At 43.1% G+C, this 21,336-nt stretch overlaps 2 protein-coding genes across 2 annotated transcripts in view; both read right to left on the bottom strand.

Annotated features, from left to right (window-relative positions):
• Positions 1 to 14,379, bottom strand: part of LOC135499389 (uncharacterized) — a 47,120-nt gene extending 32,741 nt beyond the window's left edge. Inside the window, exons 1-20 of the mRNA XM_064790133.1 lie at positions 14,176 to 14,379; positions 13,588 to 13,699; positions 13,096 to 13,389; positions 12,577 to 12,789; positions 11,584 to 11,836; positions 10,326 to 10,618; positions 9,422 to 9,654; positions 8,790 to 8,952; positions 7,759 to 7,984; positions 6,868 to 7,081; positions 6,129 to 6,335; positions 5,302 to 5,605; positions 4,647 to 4,864; positions 3,805 to 4,109; positions 2,398 to 2,678; positions 1,897 to 2,077; positions 1,508 to 1,677; positions 1,040 to 1,164; positions 590 to 842; positions 100 to 271 (exon numbers count right to left, since the gene is read on the bottom strand). Of these exons, the coding sequence (XP_064646203.1) occupies positions 100 to 271; positions 590 to 842; positions 1,040 to 1,164; positions 1,508 to 1,677; positions 1,897 to 2,077; positions 2,398 to 2,678; positions 3,805 to 4,109; positions 4,647 to 4,864; positions 5,302 to 5,605; positions 6,129 to 6,335; positions 6,868 to 7,081; positions 7,759 to 7,984; positions 8,790 to 8,952; positions 9,422 to 9,654; positions 10,326 to 10,618; positions 11,584 to 11,836; positions 12,577 to 12,789; positions 13,096 to 13,389; positions 13,588 to 13,699; positions 14,176 to 14,379 (4,421 nt within the window). The remainder of the gene's footprint in view (positions 1 to 99; positions 272 to 589; positions 843 to 1,039; positions 1,165 to 1,507; positions 1,678 to 1,896; positions 2,078 to 2,397; positions 2,679 to 3,804; positions 4,110 to 4,646; positions 4,865 to 5,301; positions 5,606 to 6,128; positions 6,336 to 6,867; positions 7,082 to 7,758; positions 7,985 to 8,789; positions 8,953 to 9,421; positions 9,655 to 10,325; positions 10,619 to 11,583; positions 11,837 to 12,576; positions 12,790 to 13,095; positions 13,390 to 13,587; positions 13,700 to 14,175) is intronic.
• A 2,724-nt stretch (positions 14,380 to 17,103) lies between these two features.
• On the bottom strand, positions 17,104 to 21,011 carry LOC135499390 (uncharacterized). Its single transcript, XM_064790135.1, has 6 exons — positions 20,966 to 21,011; positions 20,185 to 20,440; positions 19,412 to 19,554; positions 18,878 to 19,243; positions 17,736 to 17,930; positions 17,104 to 17,465 (listed from the first exon to the last, which is right to left on the bottom strand). Exons 1-6 carry the CDS (start codon positions 21,009 to 21,011, stop codon positions 17,104 to 17,106), a joined length of 1,368 nt encoding a protein of 455 aa, XP_064646205.1.
• Between the last annotated feature and the right edge of the window lie 325 nt (positions 21,012 to 21,336).

The following is a 21,336-nucleotide window of genomic DNA, read 5'->3' on the forward strand; positions in this document are numbered from 1 at the left end:
TATAGCAGGTTAAAGTGTGAAGTCTGATGATAAGGTAAAACGTTGTTGATATCGGACTATAAACCCAAAACTTAGCTTTAATTGAATAAAGCAACTCACCCAGCAATTTCTACCTCTACTTCATAGTCTATGACGTGTGACTCAGGATCGTAGTAATTCCTCCATTGGGCCTCAACTGTTGCTGGTTTCGAGCTGAAGACGAGATCTTCATACGCATTCTTGCCACCGTCAACTATCTCGCCTGCCACTGGCACTGTCAAGTCAACAACCACTGCAAGAAAACAAGTCAAAGTTCTTACTATTCGAAAGTGGTTTTTAGATGACTCAGATCAAACATTCCCGCAACTAAATCTTGTGGGGCCATTACGAAACTGCTACTGAGCACATCACCGAGAGCCAATGAACTCGTGTAAGGGATTTAGCCCATGCATTATCACTGAATTGAATTTGTAAGTGATGTGGCTAATGGCCGATACATTGATTATACAGTCAAGCCTGTATTCTAAGCTTTCCGTATTTTCAGTAGTACAGGTGAAGATGACTTCAAATGAGCCACTACATGTAGGCGCTCATAACGAAAATATCTTACCCCCATCTGTAGAAACATTGACAAACAACATCTTCTGAGCGTTATTCCAAGCCCAGATTGTGAAATAGTATCGCGTATTGTGTTGCAACGTGAGATTTGCCGTCTTGACGGTGTCGATACAGGCCTGGGTAGTCCGTCCATGATATTCAATTCTCTCGATGACATCTTCAGCATCGGGTTTCGTACCGAGGCCAAGCTCGTACTTGCTGATACCAGACTCCGGATCAGCGAAGTCTTTCCAGCTGGCGCAGATCTGCAATTGAAGCAAGGATAATGGAGAACATGTCAAAAATATGGACCGTTTTGTGCGTAACACTGAATATTGTGAAGGAGCCGTGGTTAAGCAGCTCGGCTCTTGACTTGTGGCAAGCATTCTCTGGTTTGAACCCCTTTGTCCGTGGGCGACCCTAGACAGGTCTCTTTGTCTAACACGACCATCTGTCAACTTACCTGAGTAGCATCCTTGGTGAAGTTCAAATCGTAACCAAAGTGTGGGCCATCAAACATCTCACCCGGCTCCGGTGGAGTCAAGTCAATGATGATTGGGGCGCCAACCCCAATGGTAGTCAACAGGACTGAAATAGAATTTTTTTTATTGAGTTTGCAAACTGCTAGTTCCACTAATGGTGGGAGAGTTGTTTTGAAATCTTGTTTTCAGAGGATTTTTTGAATGCCATTTCATTTCCGTAGCAACACCAGGCCTACCTTCTACGGATATCAGCATAATTTATAGCTATGGTCACTAAAGCAACACAACTCCTCTTATTGTTACCATAGCAGTAATAGTTCAAATTACCTACAAGGTTACAACAACCACAATGACAAGTTACCATGGTTATGACAGCAATACCATAGCAACTATCAACCATGGTTATCATAGCAACTATCAACTATGGTTACCATGGCAACATTACTTACCATGGTTACCAATTTTAATCTTGGGCGAAGCCAACATGCCACTGGGAATTTCCGCTTGAAACCACAAGCTGCCTGTGTTGCCATTTAGTGCCACCCACGGAACTAGGTAACAATCTCGGGACGTCTGGCCCATGCAGGCATCAACAAACATCACGTCAGACTCAGGGTCACTGGAAAAAGAAATTTACGAAGAAAAGGATATGAAATTGATATTCCAGAGTGGTCAAATTTATGTGTTGTAAATTGGAACGTTTACTGCAAGGAAGAAACTGCACACGTACACCAAATCTTATTGTGTTTGTTTCGAAGCAAATATTTTCTTTTCTTTCATGATTCAGGTTGATGATCTTGCGGGATATTTGACGTTTTTCAGATGTAGGCCTACTTACGTTGCGTTGTAATCGAGGGACGCAACAAATGATGTCTCATTATATGCAAAGTTATACATCTCATAGAAGATAGGTGGTGTATTGTCGATACCGAGAGGCGTCGTGTGGCACACCGAGAGAGACATCGGTCCACCGTAGGCGACTTTGTTCAGAGCTCGGATGGTTGTGTAGTATTTGGCGTCTGAAGGGGAGAAATGCATGCTTAGAATTATCTCTCCCAGAACTGACGGCAACAATTGTCGCCAAGTGTGGGACACAGAAATTGCTCAAAAATGTCCCATTCTTCTTCAGCTTTCCGAATTTTTGCGATGCAAGTCCGTCCGTTTTAGTAACAAAGTGAGCTATCCCAGGGTCCTGTAAGTTGTAGTAAGGATTTTTTTCAAATTAAGCAGATTCATTGGTTTTTCGTTTGTCAGATTGACAACTTTTATGCTTCGACTCGTCATAGAAGTGAGCCTGACGGTGCGGGGAACCAGGAAGAACCAGGAGATAATGACTTACCAGGTAAAATCTCGTAAGGTGGTGGGATTGGGTAGATTGTGCCCGAGTGCGTCCACTCGGACTCGTCATACAAGTGAGCCTGTGGGTCATGGTGCGGATGGATCAGATCCTCGCAAACAGCAAGGCCAACCGTCCAGGTATAACCGTGTATACCCGTCTCGTAATCATGGATACCGTCCCAGTTGACCGAGATAAATCGGTTTGCTCGTGTGTACTTGAGGTCCTCAAGAGGTTCAATCCCATTGAACACTGTTGCAGCGTCGTCTCCATCATGGGTAATCCTGGAACATTGAGAGAAAGACGGCAATTGTAAACATTTGAATTTTCACGAATAATTGTTTTGAAATATTTTTTTCACAAATCGCACAAATAAAGAGGTGCAAAAATAGGTTCGCACAATTTTAACTCATTTAACCAAAGTCTTGAGAAGTAGGCTGGCAAAATTTTGAGAGTAAAATTCATATAAATTTTATATCAAGGAATATAAAATTAATTAAACATAAATTCTACATAAAAGATTTTGGATAAATTTTATACAAATTTATTCCTTATTTAAAATTTATAGAACAGTTTTTATATAAATTTTATATAGTGGTATACTTTTGGTGCTCCTCATTCCATTCGTTATCATGTTTTCTATTACATGTATAGAGTTTAGGTTGTGTATCTGGGGGACGGCTGGTGCTCCTCATTTCTCGATTCTCCTTAGACAGTTCTCAATAAAGTCAGCAGAACTTAGAAGGCCGATGTTATGTCTCATTCCTCAACATGTTGAAAGTGAGATATGGAGATATGCCACGGTTATTTTAGCCGAAGTGATAAAGTAACTGACGTTCCATTTGAAATGTCAGCTACTTTATCGCATTCTCGACCAACTTGGCTGGCCTCTTCAGGCAGAGCAAAGTCGACCGCAGGCTGAAATGGCCACCTGACCTCCCATCACCATGCAGCAGAGACGACTGTCATTCGTGTTCTTGTCCAGGCAACTCAGTCAGGACGGCATGACGCAAAAACTTGCGTATATAAATTGTGGTGACGTTCGAACGTAAGATGAACGGACGTTGTCGCTTCGTGGTCAGTCTATCCACCCCACAGACACATTTTTATATACATTTTACATAAATCTTATGTAATTTTTTATATATACAAATTTTATACTGAGGTCGCATAAATTTTATATAGCCAAATTTTATATCATTTTATATAAAATTTATGTAAGATTTATATGAAATAAGACAATACAAATAAAGACAAATAAAGTTCATGCCTGTAAAGTGGCCAGCTCAAAGGGAAGTAAAGTTCCTGCACCGGGTTAGCTGTTTATTCCTTGTTCCCGGATTCCAGAGGGAAATAACTTATGTTACTGCTGATTCATGTTACAGTTAACATAGCACTTTTTACATTTACCTGTGGTTGTGGATCTCCTTCGAGACATCATGACACAGATGACGCCAATCCTCACGATTAAATGGAATATACGTGTGACAATCCACCCATTCGTTAAACTCGGTCGCATTTGGGGCTGGGCCGGGATATGGCGGGGTGCCGTCAAATAGGATGCCTTCTGTGGACACGATGCTTTCGTACTCAATGTAGTTGATGAGTTGTACATTGATGTAATACAAGTTGTTATGCTGAAGCCACATGTCTTGATATTCAAACTGGACGGCGTGGCCAATGCCCAGACGTTCATAATGGTAGAACATTCCATCCTGAAAATAGTTAAAACGACAACTGATTTCCAGCTTCAAACATAGCCATCAAACACTGTCCACTGTCACTCTCTTCGATAGCATAAGTTTCCTCCAGGTGCTACATTACAAATAGCTTATTGGCAAAAAGTCAATAATAGACCAAGAAGATTGAAGGTCATCATATTCCACATCCCAACCAGTTACGGCAGACTTCATCTTCAACACCATCGCTACCACAAGTAACGAATTGGACAGAACGACCTCTGCCCAGGCAATACCGATCCAATGACTGTCAGAACCTGCATCAAGGACCTGATTTATTGCGACCAGGACGAATAAAGACAACAGCTCTCATACCGACCCAATGACTGTTAGAACCTGCATCAAGGACCTGATTTATTGCGACCAGGACGAATAAAGACAACAGCTCTCATACCGACCCAATGACTGTTAGAACCTGCATCAAGGACCTGATTTATTGCGACCAGGACGAATAAAGACAACAGCTCTCTTGGCTGTCCATTGAACAATGTGATGACGAAGACAATCACCTACCTCTGAGAGTATATTTTCTGGTCCTTCGATTGCCTCGAGGCACTCACACGTGCCGTCTGCGCTGAAATCAAAATTGAAGCTCATACACTTTATGGCAGGAAACGCCAAACACTTCGACGCACACTCCTGCGGAGTGCCCACTGACCCGCTGAAGGTGATGATCTTGGAGTTGACGCGACCAATCTTGTAGCCGGTGAAATGGGCTAAAGTATCTCCAGCTGTAATGACAAAATAGTAATTCGTTATCAGATGGCAGGATATACACCAAGACATTAAACTCCTACAGACAGACTCGTAGGACGCAACTCGGAAGAAAAGAGTTTTGTTCTAAACTCCCAATACACTTTTACTTGATTTACTTAGTTAATTTCAAAAATTCCTTTCTCGTTAAAACTTATACACCGGGGTGTACTCATAGTTAAACAAATCGAACCGGGAGACTGTAGACAAGAGCCAGGAACTTAGATTAAGTCGGCTGAGAGGGGCCAATGAAAAACAACCCTGGCCCCAAACTGTGCATATTAGTAACCTGAATACTGCCAATCAATGCACGACCTGAATCCCGGCCCCATTTAAGTCCCCATTTAATTCGGTCCATCTGGTCACTGCCTATGGTCTCCCTAGAAGAAGATAAGCTAATTTATCATCCACTTACAGGTACCCAGCTCTTTCACATTTGGCTTCAAGTCAAAGTGGTACCATTCCACGACAGCATCGCCATAAATCTCTTTCCCGTAGCCAATGCCGACATTCTGATCCACGAGCGGGGAATCCTCCATGGCGACGAGGCTCCCTCGCAGCACACGCGGGTTACTCGTCGAAATGAAGTCTGTGTTCATTCGACCAATCGGCAGTGTGACGTCATATGTTGGTAAGTCACATGTGACGTAGACACTACTGCCGGCCGAGTTAGATCCAGTGATTTTGAAGAAGACCGGCAAACCGTGGAGAGGGATATCCTGTGATAACCAACAAAACATTATTCATACAGTGATAACTACCAAATTTTCGCACACGTTTTATTTCTCAAGGATTGGCAAATATTCGCAAAGTAAAATTGTGAAAACATATCATCACCCGCAGCAATTAGCAGGTATCATTGTTTACACCTAACATACACAAATTCCACACCTCTTGAATAACTTTTGCCCTGTTAGTGTCCATCTTTGTGTGCTATAGACTTAATTACTCAACACTTTGAGACGTATTAACAGTGGATTTGAGTATATTATACAGACATCTACCCTCATGCACTACAGCGCCTGTTCACTAAGAGCCCCAAGTCAAAATAGACAATTTTAATTTTATTGAAAAACATATTCTGCCGCGAGTATGCAGTCCAACGTTTGGCATTCACGAAAAGTCTACGCTACGAAGATTTTCTCTTCTACAGTATATATATTTTCCTTAGCCACCAGTAAATACAATGAACACGACTGGCGTACCCCTTTAAGGCCTAATTCTTTTACTCAGGAGACCAACCTGAATAAAATCATTGTTTTCTCCTCCGAGTTCAAGTCCAGTAACTAAATCGCTGCCACCGGGCGCACTACCGATGTCAAGGATCATTTTCACCTGACTCCTGTCGTCATTGGCTCGCACAGAGATCTCAAATCCCGGATCCGTGAAGTCGCGACCCGCAAGCTGGGTAACTTCACACGCCCTCGTGGCAGCACCTCTTTTTCCAGACTGAAATCAAAGCGGATAAAGGAAGCTTGAGATGACATCTCAACCTGGCCATCACCGCTGGTATGCTTTCAATCCTAGTGAGTCTTTTTACAATTTGGAACGAGTTTACTGTCCCGATCTTGGCCCCAAAAAAGGTCATCAACTGACGAAACAAGTTCCATCGTTCAATGGATTTATAGTTGATTGCGATCAAACTACGTCATTTCCGATCAGGGATTGTAAATCTAAACCGATTTGTGTTTACGAAAATGTCTGTGTACACATTTCATCACTGTTCTGTCGGAGCAAATAGTCAAAATCGTCACATTTTGTCAAAGTTTCTGTGTGACGAAAAATGTGAGGTTTTGACTATTTGCTTCTCTGACAAGACATCAACGAATTCATATCATGTGAATGGATTCTGGTATCCTGTATAGCAGGAAAATAATGAAAATGGAGCTTAGCAAGTGCAAGTTACAAACTGTGTCAGCTCATGACAGTGGCTAAAATGATACGCCACGTCGAAGAAAAAAAGGGCATCTTGTTTACCAACCGTGCTATCCTTTCCAGCAAATTCTGGCGGTGATTTATCCTCATCTTTTGTGTTGACGGTGAATATATTCGTACGAATACTCGGTGCAGTGTACTCCCATAAATTCATACTGAAAAGCACCTTTTTGATCGTTACAAATGCGAGATCGACTTCCAACGTTACCAAGGCGATAAGCTTCAATTTCAATGGAATGATCTCAAGATCCATCTTCAACCTGAAAAGGAGTCAGAAAATAAGGTTCTTTGTCTGTCTGAGGTGCTCCAGCGCGAAGGCAGAATAGAGATCCACTCGACCAGTGTTGGTTTTAGTACAACCAACGTCATTGCGGTGCTTTAGCACCGCCAACATATACCTGGTGGAGACCCAGGCAGGAGCACAATACACGAGGAATAGACGTCACATAAGGGAGACCCAGGAAACCTTCGACCAACCAGTCTAGGACGAAGACATCGAACAGCCAACTTACACTGACACGGAACTGGCTCAACCCGAGCCCCCTACCCCTCCTATACCGCACACAATTCCTTGAATTTATGTTGATGTAAACAGGATATGTCAGTGATGTCAGAAATACCTCACTAAAATCAGATATGGCCATTCCAATTTTTTGGGCTAAAGGAACTTCTCAAGTGATTTTCATTGCAGAGATTTGCAATATATGTCGCTACTTGGAGTAATAAAAGATTGCCAGTCAATCAGTGGGCATAATCGGTGAACACTCTGTGTGTTAGATAGAACCATTTTATGTCTACCTGCGCGTTTATTGCTGCAATGACCAATTCTTGTTGCTGGCAGCTATGATGGTCCCCGCAGACAAGTGATATTTAACGCATGTAAAATTGCTTGCCCGAGGAAGGTTTATCAAACAGGTCGTGCGAGAAATCCACTTACATCACATCAAATGGGAAGGTCATAAACCAAATCTCGGCATATGTTGGGAATCGGAGCTCGCAGATGTATCCCTCGAGGCGGAGTTTACCGTAGAGCAACGCGCCGATACCCAGTTCACCCCAGACCAAGATACCAGTGTATGGCGTCACTTCAGCAAATGCACTCATTTGGAGAACTTTCACTCCTAGAGTACAATCTGCTCCATAGTAGCCATCCGCACCAAATGCTGCAAGAAATTGAAAGAATGTGGGAAAACTGTCCTAAAAGCTACAAGAAATAGTAAAGCTGTGTAAACATCTGCACCAAAGGTGTTGTCCAAGTTTTTGAGAAATCCTTATAATTTTCAAGTTCTGTCGCCCACCTATAAGCTATCCAATTCCGATATATACATGTATAGATGTTCAAGAGCATCCCCCACTTGTATTGCCTCCTGAATAGGTACGGTTTTAGGGATTTTCGGTACTAGCCCAGAGTGTCTATTTGGTGTTATACTACAGTCTAGGGAGTTGTTTCTACGGACGCCACGCCACCATGTTTTCCCGGATGGGCGCAAAGCCTGTCGGGTATGCGGCCAGGAATTTTAGTTTGTGTTTCAAGGTTCAGGGAGCAAGGCCCGCCGGAAGGAGGGAGTCACCATATACCGATCGAGATCATCATTATAATCTTGACCTATGGGCGTATAATCCAGAGTGACCCGAGTGAAGACAAACAGTGCTGCCCCGAAGTGGACGAGCCCGCCAGGAACGAAGTAGAGACGTCGATGACATTCAAGTCAACGGTCCTGGACGATCGGTGCCCTCTGGTGGTGACTACAAGCAGCGAGATCGATCCACACTTCCATTTTCGGTAAGTAAGCCTAGCTTACCTCTATTTCACCCTGATCGTCAGAACACAGTTCCAAAGCGCTGGAGCCGTAACCCAAACGCCTTACACCAAAGCTCACGCTCTTTAACCTCAGTGTGAAAAGAAGGATTTTTTCAGTAGACCATAGATCACGTGTGTGATTGTATGTGAGTACTGTTGATACTTACAGAACGTCATTGGTATGAGCATGCCCACTAAGAAATACATGGTCCGCTTGAAGAAGGTAACAGTAGTCTTCGGCATAGGGAAACTTCCTTTCAGTATCAACTCCTCATTCGCAAACTCTTTCAACTTGTCTGGGTTGGTAAATACGTCTATCATCTCATTGTACTTAAGAAAAATTCACAAGTTTTTATACTAGGTTTAAAAAAAAATATCAACGGCAGGCCTACCATCTGAAAGTTCTCATCAAGAGGTTTTCAATCGGTTTTGAGATATCAATTTTTGTGACAATTGTAAACCTTGTACCTTGCAACAGATGTGTTGAAGTTTGACCCTTGAGAAAGAGGGCATGAAATTACCTCAACCCTCTTTTGCCCCACAGAATGGAAGACGACTAAAAAAGGGTATGAACATTGCACAGGCGCTCCAGGGAAAAGCTTAAGGCCCTATAAATTGAAGCAACGTTAAAAAAAATCCACAATTAACGAAAATCTGTAGAGGCACTCAGTATACAAATGGTGATGACCTGATGGTTAGCAACCTTTTCATCCCCTATTTCCTGTGTGGACTCTTCCAATTCATGAATTTAAGGAGTCGATTCCAGTAACTGGGTGTGTAATGGTTATTAAATACATACCAGGGTAACAAAAAGGTCCTTCATGGTCATGGCAAGTTCATACATCTGAATTGGATCCAAGCGAGCCATGATTACGAACACTTCAAGGTCCGAGATGGACATGTTGGCCAGCTGGAGACCAAGGAGGTGTATGCCGTTCGCAGTCAAACCTTTGCCGAAGAGGAACGTCTTTGTCGCCGGGCTGGCCATGTCCTTGTCACTTCCATCTCCAAGCATCTCGATGACTTTTGCCGCTGCAAAATATGAGTAATATGAAGAAATGAACAAATTATGAAATGAGGTCTTTTGCCAACAGTTGTTCAAGTACAACGCTGGTTAGCAGTCTGTGCAATAGGAAGTCAGCCCTAATCACTGCTTGGTAGCACTGCTTTGACGCCGAAGCACATCCTTGATTCGAGGCCTAGGAACATCTGACAAAAAGTCACCATTATGATGTTAGGCATATCTCACATATTACGAACTTCCCGCTCCATTTTGCAATGAAATTTATCCACTGTTATGCATTTGAAGATAACGGACATTCGTGCTTACGGACAGCTCCGCGCTTGTTGAAAAAAAACCATCACAAAGCAGGCATGGCCCCTCAGCCCACAGATGATGACGTTGTAAAGGTAAAGTTGGCTTAGTGGGGAGTGGCTGTTGTATGAAGAAAAGTTAACAGAGTGTCCTGGAGAGGCTGTGGCGTTGAGATATTGGAAATGATTGGGAACCAACTCTAAGTAGGCGTGGGGGAACGTTCCCCACCTCAGACACAAACAATTGAATCGATGGTAAAATTTGTTCTTCTAGAAATTGACGGAAACCATGATTACACCGAGGCAGTGGGTATGAATTGGCTCCAGGAGCTGTGAGGAGTCCCTTACATTGCACTTCTATGTTTGAGATAATTCGAAATACACTTTACCTCCTGGAAGAGAAGCAGGTACGGACTTCGACGTCAACACTTTCGGTTTCTGATGTGACGCCGGTCCCTTGCCAGCCAGTGCCTTTTTTGCTCGTTGGAAGACTGTCAACTGAGGAGGATATTTCGGATTTTTCGAGACCTTTTTGCCAGCATTAGGCCCTGTCTTATAGATAACCGTGGTGTCCTTTTGCTTAGCGAACATCCTCGCAATCTCCTCGTTACTCTTTCCGGTCTTCACAGCTCCAGCGATCATTTGTTCCTGCGCCTTCCTACTAGTTGGACTATCATTATTTCTAAAAGGAAACAATATGATTAAGGTCACTTGTAAGCTCTCTATGTTCACCCAGGAATATTGGAACTGAGCTGAGTTGGATAAGGCAGGCGTTGCAGAGTAAGATGCTGAAGAGGTTTCTGCTTAGAACTGTTCTTTCTCCTTCTCCAAGACGGGGGAACAGTATATTCATCTACGGGTATTTATATATTTAAGGCCATGTTGGCATACTGTCATAGAAAACCTTACAAAACACATATTTTGCAAATAAAATATAATAACATTACGGTAATGAAATCGGGTCGCACGGATCATTGACGAGCAGTCATGCCGCATGTGATACATGGAGCGCTTGCCGATGACGTACAGTTCCAAGAAAATATTAATGAGCCCACTTTGGAGGAGCACATTACCCTGAATTATACGAGTGATGAAGAGCGTCGTCGATTATTTATAGAAATCGCCACAAAATATATTTGGACCTTACTAATGGCCCAAATCTTTACAGTTATTTGTATTACAAAATATCTTCCTCGCATTGGCCAGAAAACTTCACCGTTGGACTATTTAAAATATATGGCAATCTCAGTAAAGTGACCTGACCATGGTCACATTAATTGATATGACCATGGCACTGCAAACTGCCAAATTTTTCGCGGATTTGATACAAAATAGGAAGTGACTACTTGGCAAGCCCGGCTTACCAAACAGCGACTTTTTCTTGTCCTGAATGGAGAGCCGAACTCATTTAAAGTAAAGTCTCCAGCTCGCCAAACAGGGTAGATTTTTTACCTGTTTGGCAAGCCCGGCTGGCCGAACAGGGTGGCTTTTTAGTGCTGTTTGGCAAGCGGCTCTCCAAACAGGACAAAAAAAGATGCCTGTTCGGCGAGCGGCTTGCCAAATAGACCCGGCCTATAAGATATTTTTGATTGGAGAAATCATAAGAAATTTAGTATAAATTTGCAAACAAACCAAAAAAATACTCACAGACGTCTTTGAATAAGGGCAGACCGGCGCGTTCGACTGTTACCAAACAGTGAGCGACGTTTTCGCTTTGAGCAGACAGGTTTTTTGTAGTAGGTCATCGCTAGGAGTGTGTCTGTCCGACAACTCTCTGTCGCGTCCCAGTTGTTGACAAAACAGGTTTTCACCTCTGCACGCACTTGATACCGGCCGCCATTGTCACGGATGATGTAGGATAGTGTGATGGCCGTTCCGATCAATTCAACATGAGTCACACCTGTTATAACAGATACAGGTAACAATCAAGTCAAATCACAATACTCAACAATAATCTGGCTTGCAACGTGTAGCACGATAGAGCACAAATCTGGCTACTATCTCCATATTTGACAACTGATCCAACTGTCCAACTCATTCGTGTTGGATTTGCAATCTTGTTGCATTTCTTCATTTGATTCTCATGGGATACTGCATGAGTCTGCTGACCACGCAACTTAGTTGTGTCTGGCCCGCTGGATTTTGGGTACGAGTCAATGGCAATCCTGCCTTCGACATTTTGGGTGTGGGTAAATGCTAGTTATGCCTGCAGCATGAGGTATTATGTGGAGTCAACTATAGGCTACTCCCTTCCTATGTGGGAGCTTTTACCTGCACTAGCTTAGACACTCAGGCGTTTGACTATGAAGCTCCCATAACCACTAGGCCATAGGCTCCTTTAACTACAATCATGCAATGAGGCTCCTCTGACAACAAGACCACGAAGCTCCTCTATCCACAAGGCTATGAGGCTCCTCTAACCACTAGGATATGAGTCCCTGCTTAATACCACTTGGCTATGAGGCTCTCCTAACCACTAGGCTATGAGGCTCCTTTAACTACAATGAGGCTTCTCGGACAACAAGACCACGAGGCTCCTCTAACTACAAGGATGTGAGGTTCTTCTAACCTCTAGGATATGAGTCCCTGCTTACCACGAGGTTATGAGGCTCCTGTAAGATGTCAAAATGAGATACGTACCATACTCAAAACCAATCAAAGACCTGGCAAATTTCTTCTTCTCGAATGCGTACTCAATCTGTTCCTTGCAATGGTCAATCTTGAAATTGAAGTAGAGGTTCTTGGTCTCAACAACCAGGTCGCTCGGGAAGCAGCAAGCGATGTTGCGACAAGTCTTGTCCATCACACAGTATTGTTTACCAAATGTTGGCAGTGCGTAATCAGCACAGTTTGCTGGAAGTAGAAGATGTCAAATCAAGTGTATGAATTAAAAAACCAAACAAATGAGAAAGTCACAAAATGCTGCATTTAAATTTTGTTAATGTGAACCTTGTAAGTCTGATTGATTGAAATTTGGCAGACATAAAGGTTTTAAACGGATATTGACATTTTTGATTTTGCCAAAAAAACTCCTTGACATATGAATGAAATGTTAAGGCTATCTATCTTCAGCCCCTCGGGTCCTAGCAGGATGTTTTGGGTGGCGTTGGGGGCGGGGGATTCTATGAAACTGGCCACAACAGGTAAAGAAATACTCACTACCAGGTTTGAGAGCTTCATACGTGCAAGACGGATTTCTTAACAACGTCAACTCTGACCCGATAATATTTGGCAGCAGCCTTCCATAGGAGCTCAGCGGCCAGGACAGACTGCCGTCCGCATCGCAGAAAGGCACGCCGAGTTTCAGACCGCTTAAAATGATGGTGTCCTCGCAGGCGTCGTCCAGGCAGGTTTTGTATCTCATGGAGATAATGTACTGTCCATTGGAGACGGTGCGGTCCAGCATGTAGTACAACTTGAGGTTCTTGCCAACCTTTATGTCCTTTTCTTTGCCTGAAATATTGATTGGAAATTGGGGTTGTGCATGGATTTATACTAGGACAAAGACCATTAAAATATCCTGCAGTCCATTGTGGTCTGGTAGGTCCGCAGCAGGTGGTATGGATGATCTGCTTTGTCGTGGCGGCCATCGAATCCTATTCCGTCAAACGTGAAGAACCCCAGTCTACAAGAATTCGATATGGAACTTACCAAACTTGAATCCAATCAAGGAGATGTTTCGAAACATCCGCTCGAAGCCAACAGAGAGCGTGTAGTCGCACGGGTCAATGTCAAACCAGACCTTGAAGTTCCTCGATGTGATCTAAAGACAGAGTAAATAATGGATAAATGATTTTTTACCGTAAATTACCAAATTCCCGCACTTATTCATTCTTGGAAGTTGAAAAGAATGAAAGTTATCATTATTTTGTTTTAGGCGTGGGACAAAACTCATTTTTTCCAACCAAGAAATCAATTTTCGCAATATCTATTTTTACAAATTGTGGTTATTTCCCTGCAAATATTTGGGGCTGAGCTGATGTAAACTAGATATTTTAAGCTCTATAAACAATATTGATGAATTTTAAGATATGTAGGAGGAAACCAGGGACCCGGAGGAAACCAAGGCTGTGAGAGAAAGTTGCCTTCTCCATCACTTTCAGGAAGGCAACAAACCAGAGAGCGAGTCCTCAAGAACAGAGGTGACAGGTGTTGATGTCAATTCCCTTACAGCTACAGCTAGCTTCCAGGAAAATGAGTACCAAGTGATGCATGGAGACATAAATTCAGCAAACTCACTTTCAAGTCCATCGCTGAGCAACACTCGACACCAGTGCACTTGTCACTGAATGCACACTTGACGTTCGCAGGCAACTTGGGCATCTTGTAGCCCTTGCAGCTGGCCGGATTGACAGATGTTGGCATCTGGCACTCGGTGTCTAGCACGGCCTTCCGTTCAGCACCGAGTCTATTTAGGACGATAGCACTGGCTGGTTGGACCATTTCACCATTGGCATCAACATTATCAACTGTAAAGAAATGTTTTTTATATTGATTTGCAATTTTGATATTATATCATGACTTCAATGCTATCAATTAAAGAGAAGCTTTTTGACTTCTTAACTTACGAAAAATTATGCAATCACTTCTCATGCAGCGAATTTTAAGAGCCCAACTATAGCATGTAATATAAGATTTTTCAATGAAAGATCACGCCATTTTTAATGTCGTTTTCTTCTTCTGCATTTAATATGGACCATCTCGAGGCTGACATCTCTGAGGGCCAGGTGCTATACCTAACATTGACTAATAGGCATGGCACAACATCTATTAAGGTTAAGATGTATAGCCATTCATCGTTTATCATGCAGGAGGCTGTTTAGATGGCATGTCTGCTGCCTACTTCAGCCTTAGGTCTGGTTTCTTCTTCGGAGGGCCCAGCTCCTAGACTGCCTGCTATCCAAGGCTAATGAGTACAATCTGCCCGGGTTTGAAATCAGAGTTTTCCTTCTCCTAGATGATTTACCACTATATTAAGTGGCTGATGAGCTTCATCTTCCCATAACTTCCTGGTTCAGTGGTGGCACTGTCTTGCCTTTCCCATCACTTCAATGAGTAGAAACTTCCCCACCATGAAAGGGGATGATGGGAGCGTTTCATTAGAATTTAGGATTTCAGTTCCAAAAGAAAACCAAGAGAGCTTGCGGACACTGACTGATGTAAAACGTGAAAACTAAGATTTCTCTCACTTACATGAGGGCCACGAAAATGTCTTATCAGCGTTACAAAACGGCACTGGGACAGAGGCGCCAGAGAAGATAACAAGTTCTGCCTGACAGACACCATCTTCTTGCGTACAAACGAGTAATGAGAGCGAGATGTAGAAATCACGTCTGTCCACTGATTGGCTGATATCGTACTTAAGTTTGAGACCTTTGCCAATTGGTTCAATTTTCTCCTCGGCTGAAATGAAGCAATATACGTTTGTCTCAGATGAATAAAACACAACAAAAAAGTTCCGAATTATTCACCAAAAATCAATCTAGTAACCAACAGATATCATAAATAAGAGGTTTGCTTATCAAAATGTCACCTCCAGGGAAAGGCCCAGCCAGATTTGGGACACTCTTAACTTATAAACTCCTATAACTAATGCCAGGCGCCTGGCTAGATGGCAGTTTGTACCCTATATTTAACGAGATGGCGACTGATTGGAAGCAGCTACTACATGGCTTGAACCTCTGACCTTAAGTTTAAGAATTGGACACCTAAACCACCAGGCCACTGGGATCAGTAAAAAATTGCCATCGGGGTAAATGAAAAGACTTTTAAATATTTTCATGAATTTTTTTTTCACTCACCTTGCGTGAATCCGATCAAAGTGACGTTCAGATTCCATTTCTCAAATCCAACCGACAGCAAGAAATTACACGGATCAATCTGCGCCCAGACACTAAACTTCCTCTTGATGACATCAAAGTCAAGCTCCGCACAGCATGTCATGCCAGTACACATGTCACTGAACTTGCACGTGACACCAGCTGGGAGAGTGCCCATGGAGAAATGGGGGCAGCGGGCCTGGAGGTCGCCCGATGATTCTGACAGAGATTTGCAGGCCCCGGAGTTGATGAGTAGAGGGTCTACACCAAGCTGGGAAAGGATTAGGCCGCTTGCTGATTTTTTTTGAACTGGATTGAAAAATGAAAACGAACAGTAATATTTTGTAATCAATGAATCGTTTGCTACTTCCCAGAAGCTCAAATTGGGAATTCTCTCGAGTATTGACCGATCAGAAACCATGTGAGCTCCAAGGTCCAGATTTCTGTGTTGCACAAGAATGATTGGCATACCTGGCCGGACATCCCAAATGGTGAATGCATCATTTCCATTACATAATGTATTCACCATTTGCATGCACCCACTGCAATCTATGCATCACATGCTGCACTTGCGTTAATGACGCACATATCACAAAAGTATCCCATAGGTAACAGGAAATGTTTTCTTCCTTTGGCTCGAAGGAGATTTCAGCAAGAAAGACAGATGGTATGGTTTTAAATGTGTAGGGGCAACCAGTTGCAATTTACTACAAACACAGATATATTGCGGCCATTTTATTTTACGGTTTATAATGCTGCAACATTGGCATAACTTCAATTTAGTTTTTTGACAAGCAGTTATCAGTAATATCAATGAGATTTTATTTTTCGTATCTAACTATTTGCGCAATTACATGTAAGTGTTAAAAACGTGAAAATAAAAGGCACATAACGACTTTCGGAATTAAAGTATTTATCAATCTTAGCATCCCTACTTACCATCCTGAGGCCAACTGATGGTGTTGTCGTCATAGTTACACGTTGGAATCGGCATCCGCAACTCGTTGAAAACTATGTTGGGCAATGTCAAACCGAACGAATCTGCGTCAAAGGTCAACATGGCCGAGACAATGAAATGCTGTCCAGAATTTGGACGATTGATTGTGTACGTTAGGTGAATAGTACTTGCGATGTCGGTACTGACTGGAGTTCCTGCGAAGAGAAGATGGGCATTTTTTAAAGTTTGTATTTTGACCTTACCATCACCAGAAATTATTGGCTCCTTTAAAATATTGTCTGCGTTTGAAACCTTAAACAACTGGCGACCAGATTGAGGAATAAAGAGCATCAGCATCCCAAACTTATGTTATTCCTAATCTATCTAATTATAAGATTAAGATGTGCCTAATTAATGAAATAAACAAATCATACACATACCCCAACTGTAGCCCTTTAGTGTTCCATTAAATTCCCACTTCTCAAATCCAACATGGAACGACAATTTACACGGATCAAGCAAGACTCGGAATGCAAATGTTCTGCTTGAGATTTTCATATCCATGTCGATGCAGCAGTCGAAACCGGTACACTCCCGATTGTACGCGCAGCGGTAGTTTTCCGGCATTGACGGTAGCTCAAAGTGGGGACAAGATGTTGTGGACACACTTAGATCACAGGTCAGCCCGTCGCGGAGCAGGTTGTTCTGGAGAGCTAGGATCTTTTCTGCTGCATCACCAGCATAGCTGATCATGGCAGCTTGGACATCAACAGCTGAAGCGACAAAGATTCTTCACAGTCTCTAATATGCATTACCTCATACTTTGCGCACAAAAAAGCCATCTAAGTGAGATTAAAACCGCGATGCGACTTCTGATGATCTCGATTTGTTTGAGGTTAGGAATCCTGACGTCCAGGGTGTCATACCATGTCATACAGTAACCAACAAACAATTCCAGGTTTTTTTTTAGTTCCCATGGCTTGGTAGCCAGCAATGTTAACCACCCGTCTATTTGCCTCCTTCTGTGCAGAAGTCATACTTACAAGGCCAGCTCATTGCACCACTCTGGCATAACGGCACCGTCATGATGGTGTCATGCATGAAGTACAACGGGTCCGAGCACATGCCATCCATGCAGTACTGAAGGCCAAAGTCGATGATGAACTGACCAGGGATGCCCTTCTTGAAGTTGTACATAACTTGGAGGGTGTTACCATAAGACTTAGACCAGACAGATCCTAAGGAACAGAAAAAAGTATTTTGATGAAACAAACAGTTCTTGTTGAGAATTTTAGTGTTTCTTCTGATCAAAAATAAAGGTGTCAGCGCCACCATATCCCATGCCGATCCACGGTCGTTGTGCGTATATCCATCCTTCACCGCCGATAACTCCTCCCTGATCGGCCGTCAGATGGGCTGTTACTTAATCGGTAGTCTCCCTGCATTCCCTTCCTTTCCCACGCGTCCTCTGTCGTGACAACACTAACATTACACTCACTCGTGGTTGTCGCACGAGACACGCACTGAAAGCCATCATAATTGAAGATCAGGTGAGTAACGGTTCAAGGGATGCTGACCTGACCCAAATGCACAGTGCATGTTGCATAGAAGAAGGGTAACCTGATCCTGAGGTTGGCACTATCAATTCAGGCCGTCATTCAATTACTTTGCGTCAAGCAATTTGATTGGCCACCCGTTTATGATCGTGCGTCCGAAAGATTACCTGGCGGGAGTTATCGGCGGTGAAAGGAGGAGACTTTAGGACTGATATTCACCGCCGATAAGTCGGCATGCCATATCCCTGCCTTTTTCAGAACAGCTAAAGCATTTTTTGTTAAAGAAGGGAGGTAACACTGCCCTTTTTCTCAGTTCACCGTCCTCTTTTCTTTGCTCATTCCCAATTTCCTTGCCTTTCAAAATTTCTAGTAGAATTTATAAAATGTAACATTCCTTGAAAGATCGAATCCAGCAATAAATTACGAGTTGACGTCTTGGTATGGAGTAGTGTCTTGGAAATGGTCAGTGACTTTCCGGATTCCTCAGGGAATCAATTACCAGTAATCAAAAAGAGAAGCTAAAGATTTTTGTGACATCAATTACATGCAAGATGTATTTCATGAACATGTAATCAAATGGCCTGGTTTTGTATTTTGTATTTTCAGTTTTTCTTTTTAAAAGAACTCACCAAAGCTATCAAATATGTTCCTTGTGACCTCATCTGTCTCAACACTAATTTTGACCTCATATGTACACGGCATAATCTCGAAGCTCGCCTTGAACGCATACTCCATTTTATCGAAGAAATGCATCGTGGCACAGCAGTCCAACGTCAAGCAATCGGAGTTCAACTTGCAGCGGAATCCTTCAGGCATAGCCGGGAACACGAAGTCCGGGCAGTTGGCGTGTGATTGTTGGACATAGTTGTCTGCTACTGGGCAGGCACTTCGGTCGAAGAAAGATGATGGTAAACGCAATCGGCGGAGGATGTCATCTGTTGCGCCGACCATTGCGCTTGCCGGAAATGAGCTCACGAAGCTGCTGAGGTCGGTACCTGCAAGAAACAAAAGCTCCTGAATGATAACGACTAACGATAGATAAAGATGTTACTCTTACTGTATTAGAGTTACCGGTAGCAAGTATGGATTAATCTATACTTGCCGGAAGGTTTAACGATTATGGATGGGAACACCTGAACATTTGAGTAAAAAGCTATACGCACCTAAGTTAAAGTCAGCGTTACATTCAGGCATTGGCATTTTGAACTTGTCCAGCATTGGGTAGGTGTTGTCGTCGTCAAGATAAATGCTGAGGACTAGGACGTATTCCAGCATGGCTGTGCTATCGTCTTTACTGACAGAGAAGCTGAAGAGATCAAAATAGGTACTGCTAATCCTGGATATATTTTCAGCACGTAGAATCGCATTCCCGATACCGGAGTCAAAGTGTGTCCACTCACTCGAATCGAATCTTGCTGCCTGCTGAAAATCTTTTATGAAACTACTATTGGTTAGGTAGCAAACCTGTGATGGACTAGCAACATCTTGAACCCAGGGGAATGTTACTTCTAGACGCAGAGTGCTATGGATCTGGGAAGCTCTGCCTTAATGAGCTGGTGATGCCCGACATCCTCAAGTCACTGATCCCTTATATAGGCTGAAGTATCTTCTTAGATCGAGTCCCAAGGCAGTGAGGTACATCTTTACCCATGCAGCAGTCAATGTAAACTATGTAGCCCTTGGGGCCGGGGTCACCGCTAATTCAGTGTCAGTGTCGAGTTCTCAGTGAAGAGTTTTGTTCTACCTGTGCCGAGGCTCCAAGTAATAATTTCAAGTCCATGGTGAAAAAGTGTCTCCAGCCCTGACCCAAGAAAAAAATGGCAAGTGTCGAGTGAGTGTTGATCACCTGAGTAGGGGAGTACAGGGTTCACATTGACAGCTGCATTACCAGATGACTGCCTGATGTTAAAGCACTTTGAGCAAGAACCATACTTACAAAGCGCGAACAAACTCGGAAATCTCCATCAGATTTTCCCGATCCCAGAAACTTGCATCAAGCGTGACGTTGTACTGGTAAGTTTCGAGACCAGCTGACACCTTGTTTGAACATGAATCGACAATCGACCACACTTTCATTGGCTTCTTCAAAAGCTTGTAGTCAACATTCAAGCAGCACTCAAGACCCATGCACATGTCGTCATAGCGACACTGGACAAAATCTGGCAGTTTTGGCATCTTTAGGTGACGGCAACCTATAAGTGAAGGAATATTAATTTTGTCCAAAGGATGCCAGCCGGGGAGGATTTGCTGAACCGTTAGCTTAACATGTGTGACTGGCTCCAGCTAAAGTGTCAACATGTGCAAAAATTTGGATAGGGTACGTAGGTGCAAACGTTTTGAAAATATTAGCGTAGGAAGATTCCTAACACAGTTGTCTTTAAAATGATGTATGATGCATGACAATCTAAAGGATTGACTGAGATATGGACTTCAGGTCACTCTCTAAAGTTATGGTTTAAGGTAGAGAAATATTGTCCAAAGAAAAGCAGTTGAAGGAATAACCTATTTTCTGTATCACCTCTAAACACTCCAGACATAGTTCATGTAGTTGAGGCACTACTGGCCTATAATCGGGCTGTTCTGGACTGTTTGTTCAATATCAATTCCTGATAAATATCTGCCACCCCTCCCAAACATACTGAAACGCTGATATTTTCATAAGAGCCAGTCCTGCATTTATGTCACGACATTCCCTCTTCAAAGCAAATACTCCTTACGTGAGCCGAGCTGTGCCTGTGTCAGGTTAGAGTTGAATTCACACATGTCGCCCTCAACGATCCAAAGCAGCTTCGTCGACCTGAGCACCGCTTCATTTGCATATTCTGTGGGCGTTCCGCTGACTTCTGCTGCGGTTTTCGCCAAAGTGCCGCTCGGCCATTCGAACGAGTCGTTGATGTTGCAGTATGGGATTGGGAAGGTGTAGTCGACGAGAAGCGGGAACTCAGTGGTTGTGAAGCCCGGGATGTTCAAGTCGAGCTTTAGGTTGAATTGGAAATTGTTAGCATCCTTGTCAATGGTGTAGCTGAAAGAGAATGAAGTTTATATAAATTTTCACATCTGACACCGAATATAGTGTCCCAATGGACAG

This window comes from Lineus longissimus, chromosome 15 (genome assembly GCF_910592395.1).
Source record: "Lineus longissimus chromosome 15, tnLinLong1.2, whole genome shotgun sequence".
NCBI classification, from domain to species: domain Eukaryota; kingdom Metazoa; phylum Nemertea; class Pilidiophora; order Heteronemertea; family Lineidae; genus Lineus; species Lineus longissimus.

What these genes read in the sequence shown, in the direction of transcription:
- LOC135499390 (XM_064790135.1), bottom strand. Translation starts at nt 21,011, where the DNA reads ATGTGTGAATTCAACTCTAACCTGACACAGGCACAGCTCGGCTCAC. An exon ending in TAACGCTGACTTTAACTTAG is followed by an intron (nt 19,244 to 19,411) that starts GTGCGTATAGCT and finishes TGTTTCTTGCAG; the next exon opens with GTACCGACCTCAGCAGCTTC. An exon ending in TGGTGCAATGAGCTGGCCTT is followed by an intron (nt 17,466 to 17,735) that starts GTAAGTATGACT and finishes TTGTCGCTTCAG; the next exon opens with CTGTTGATGTCCAAGCTGCC.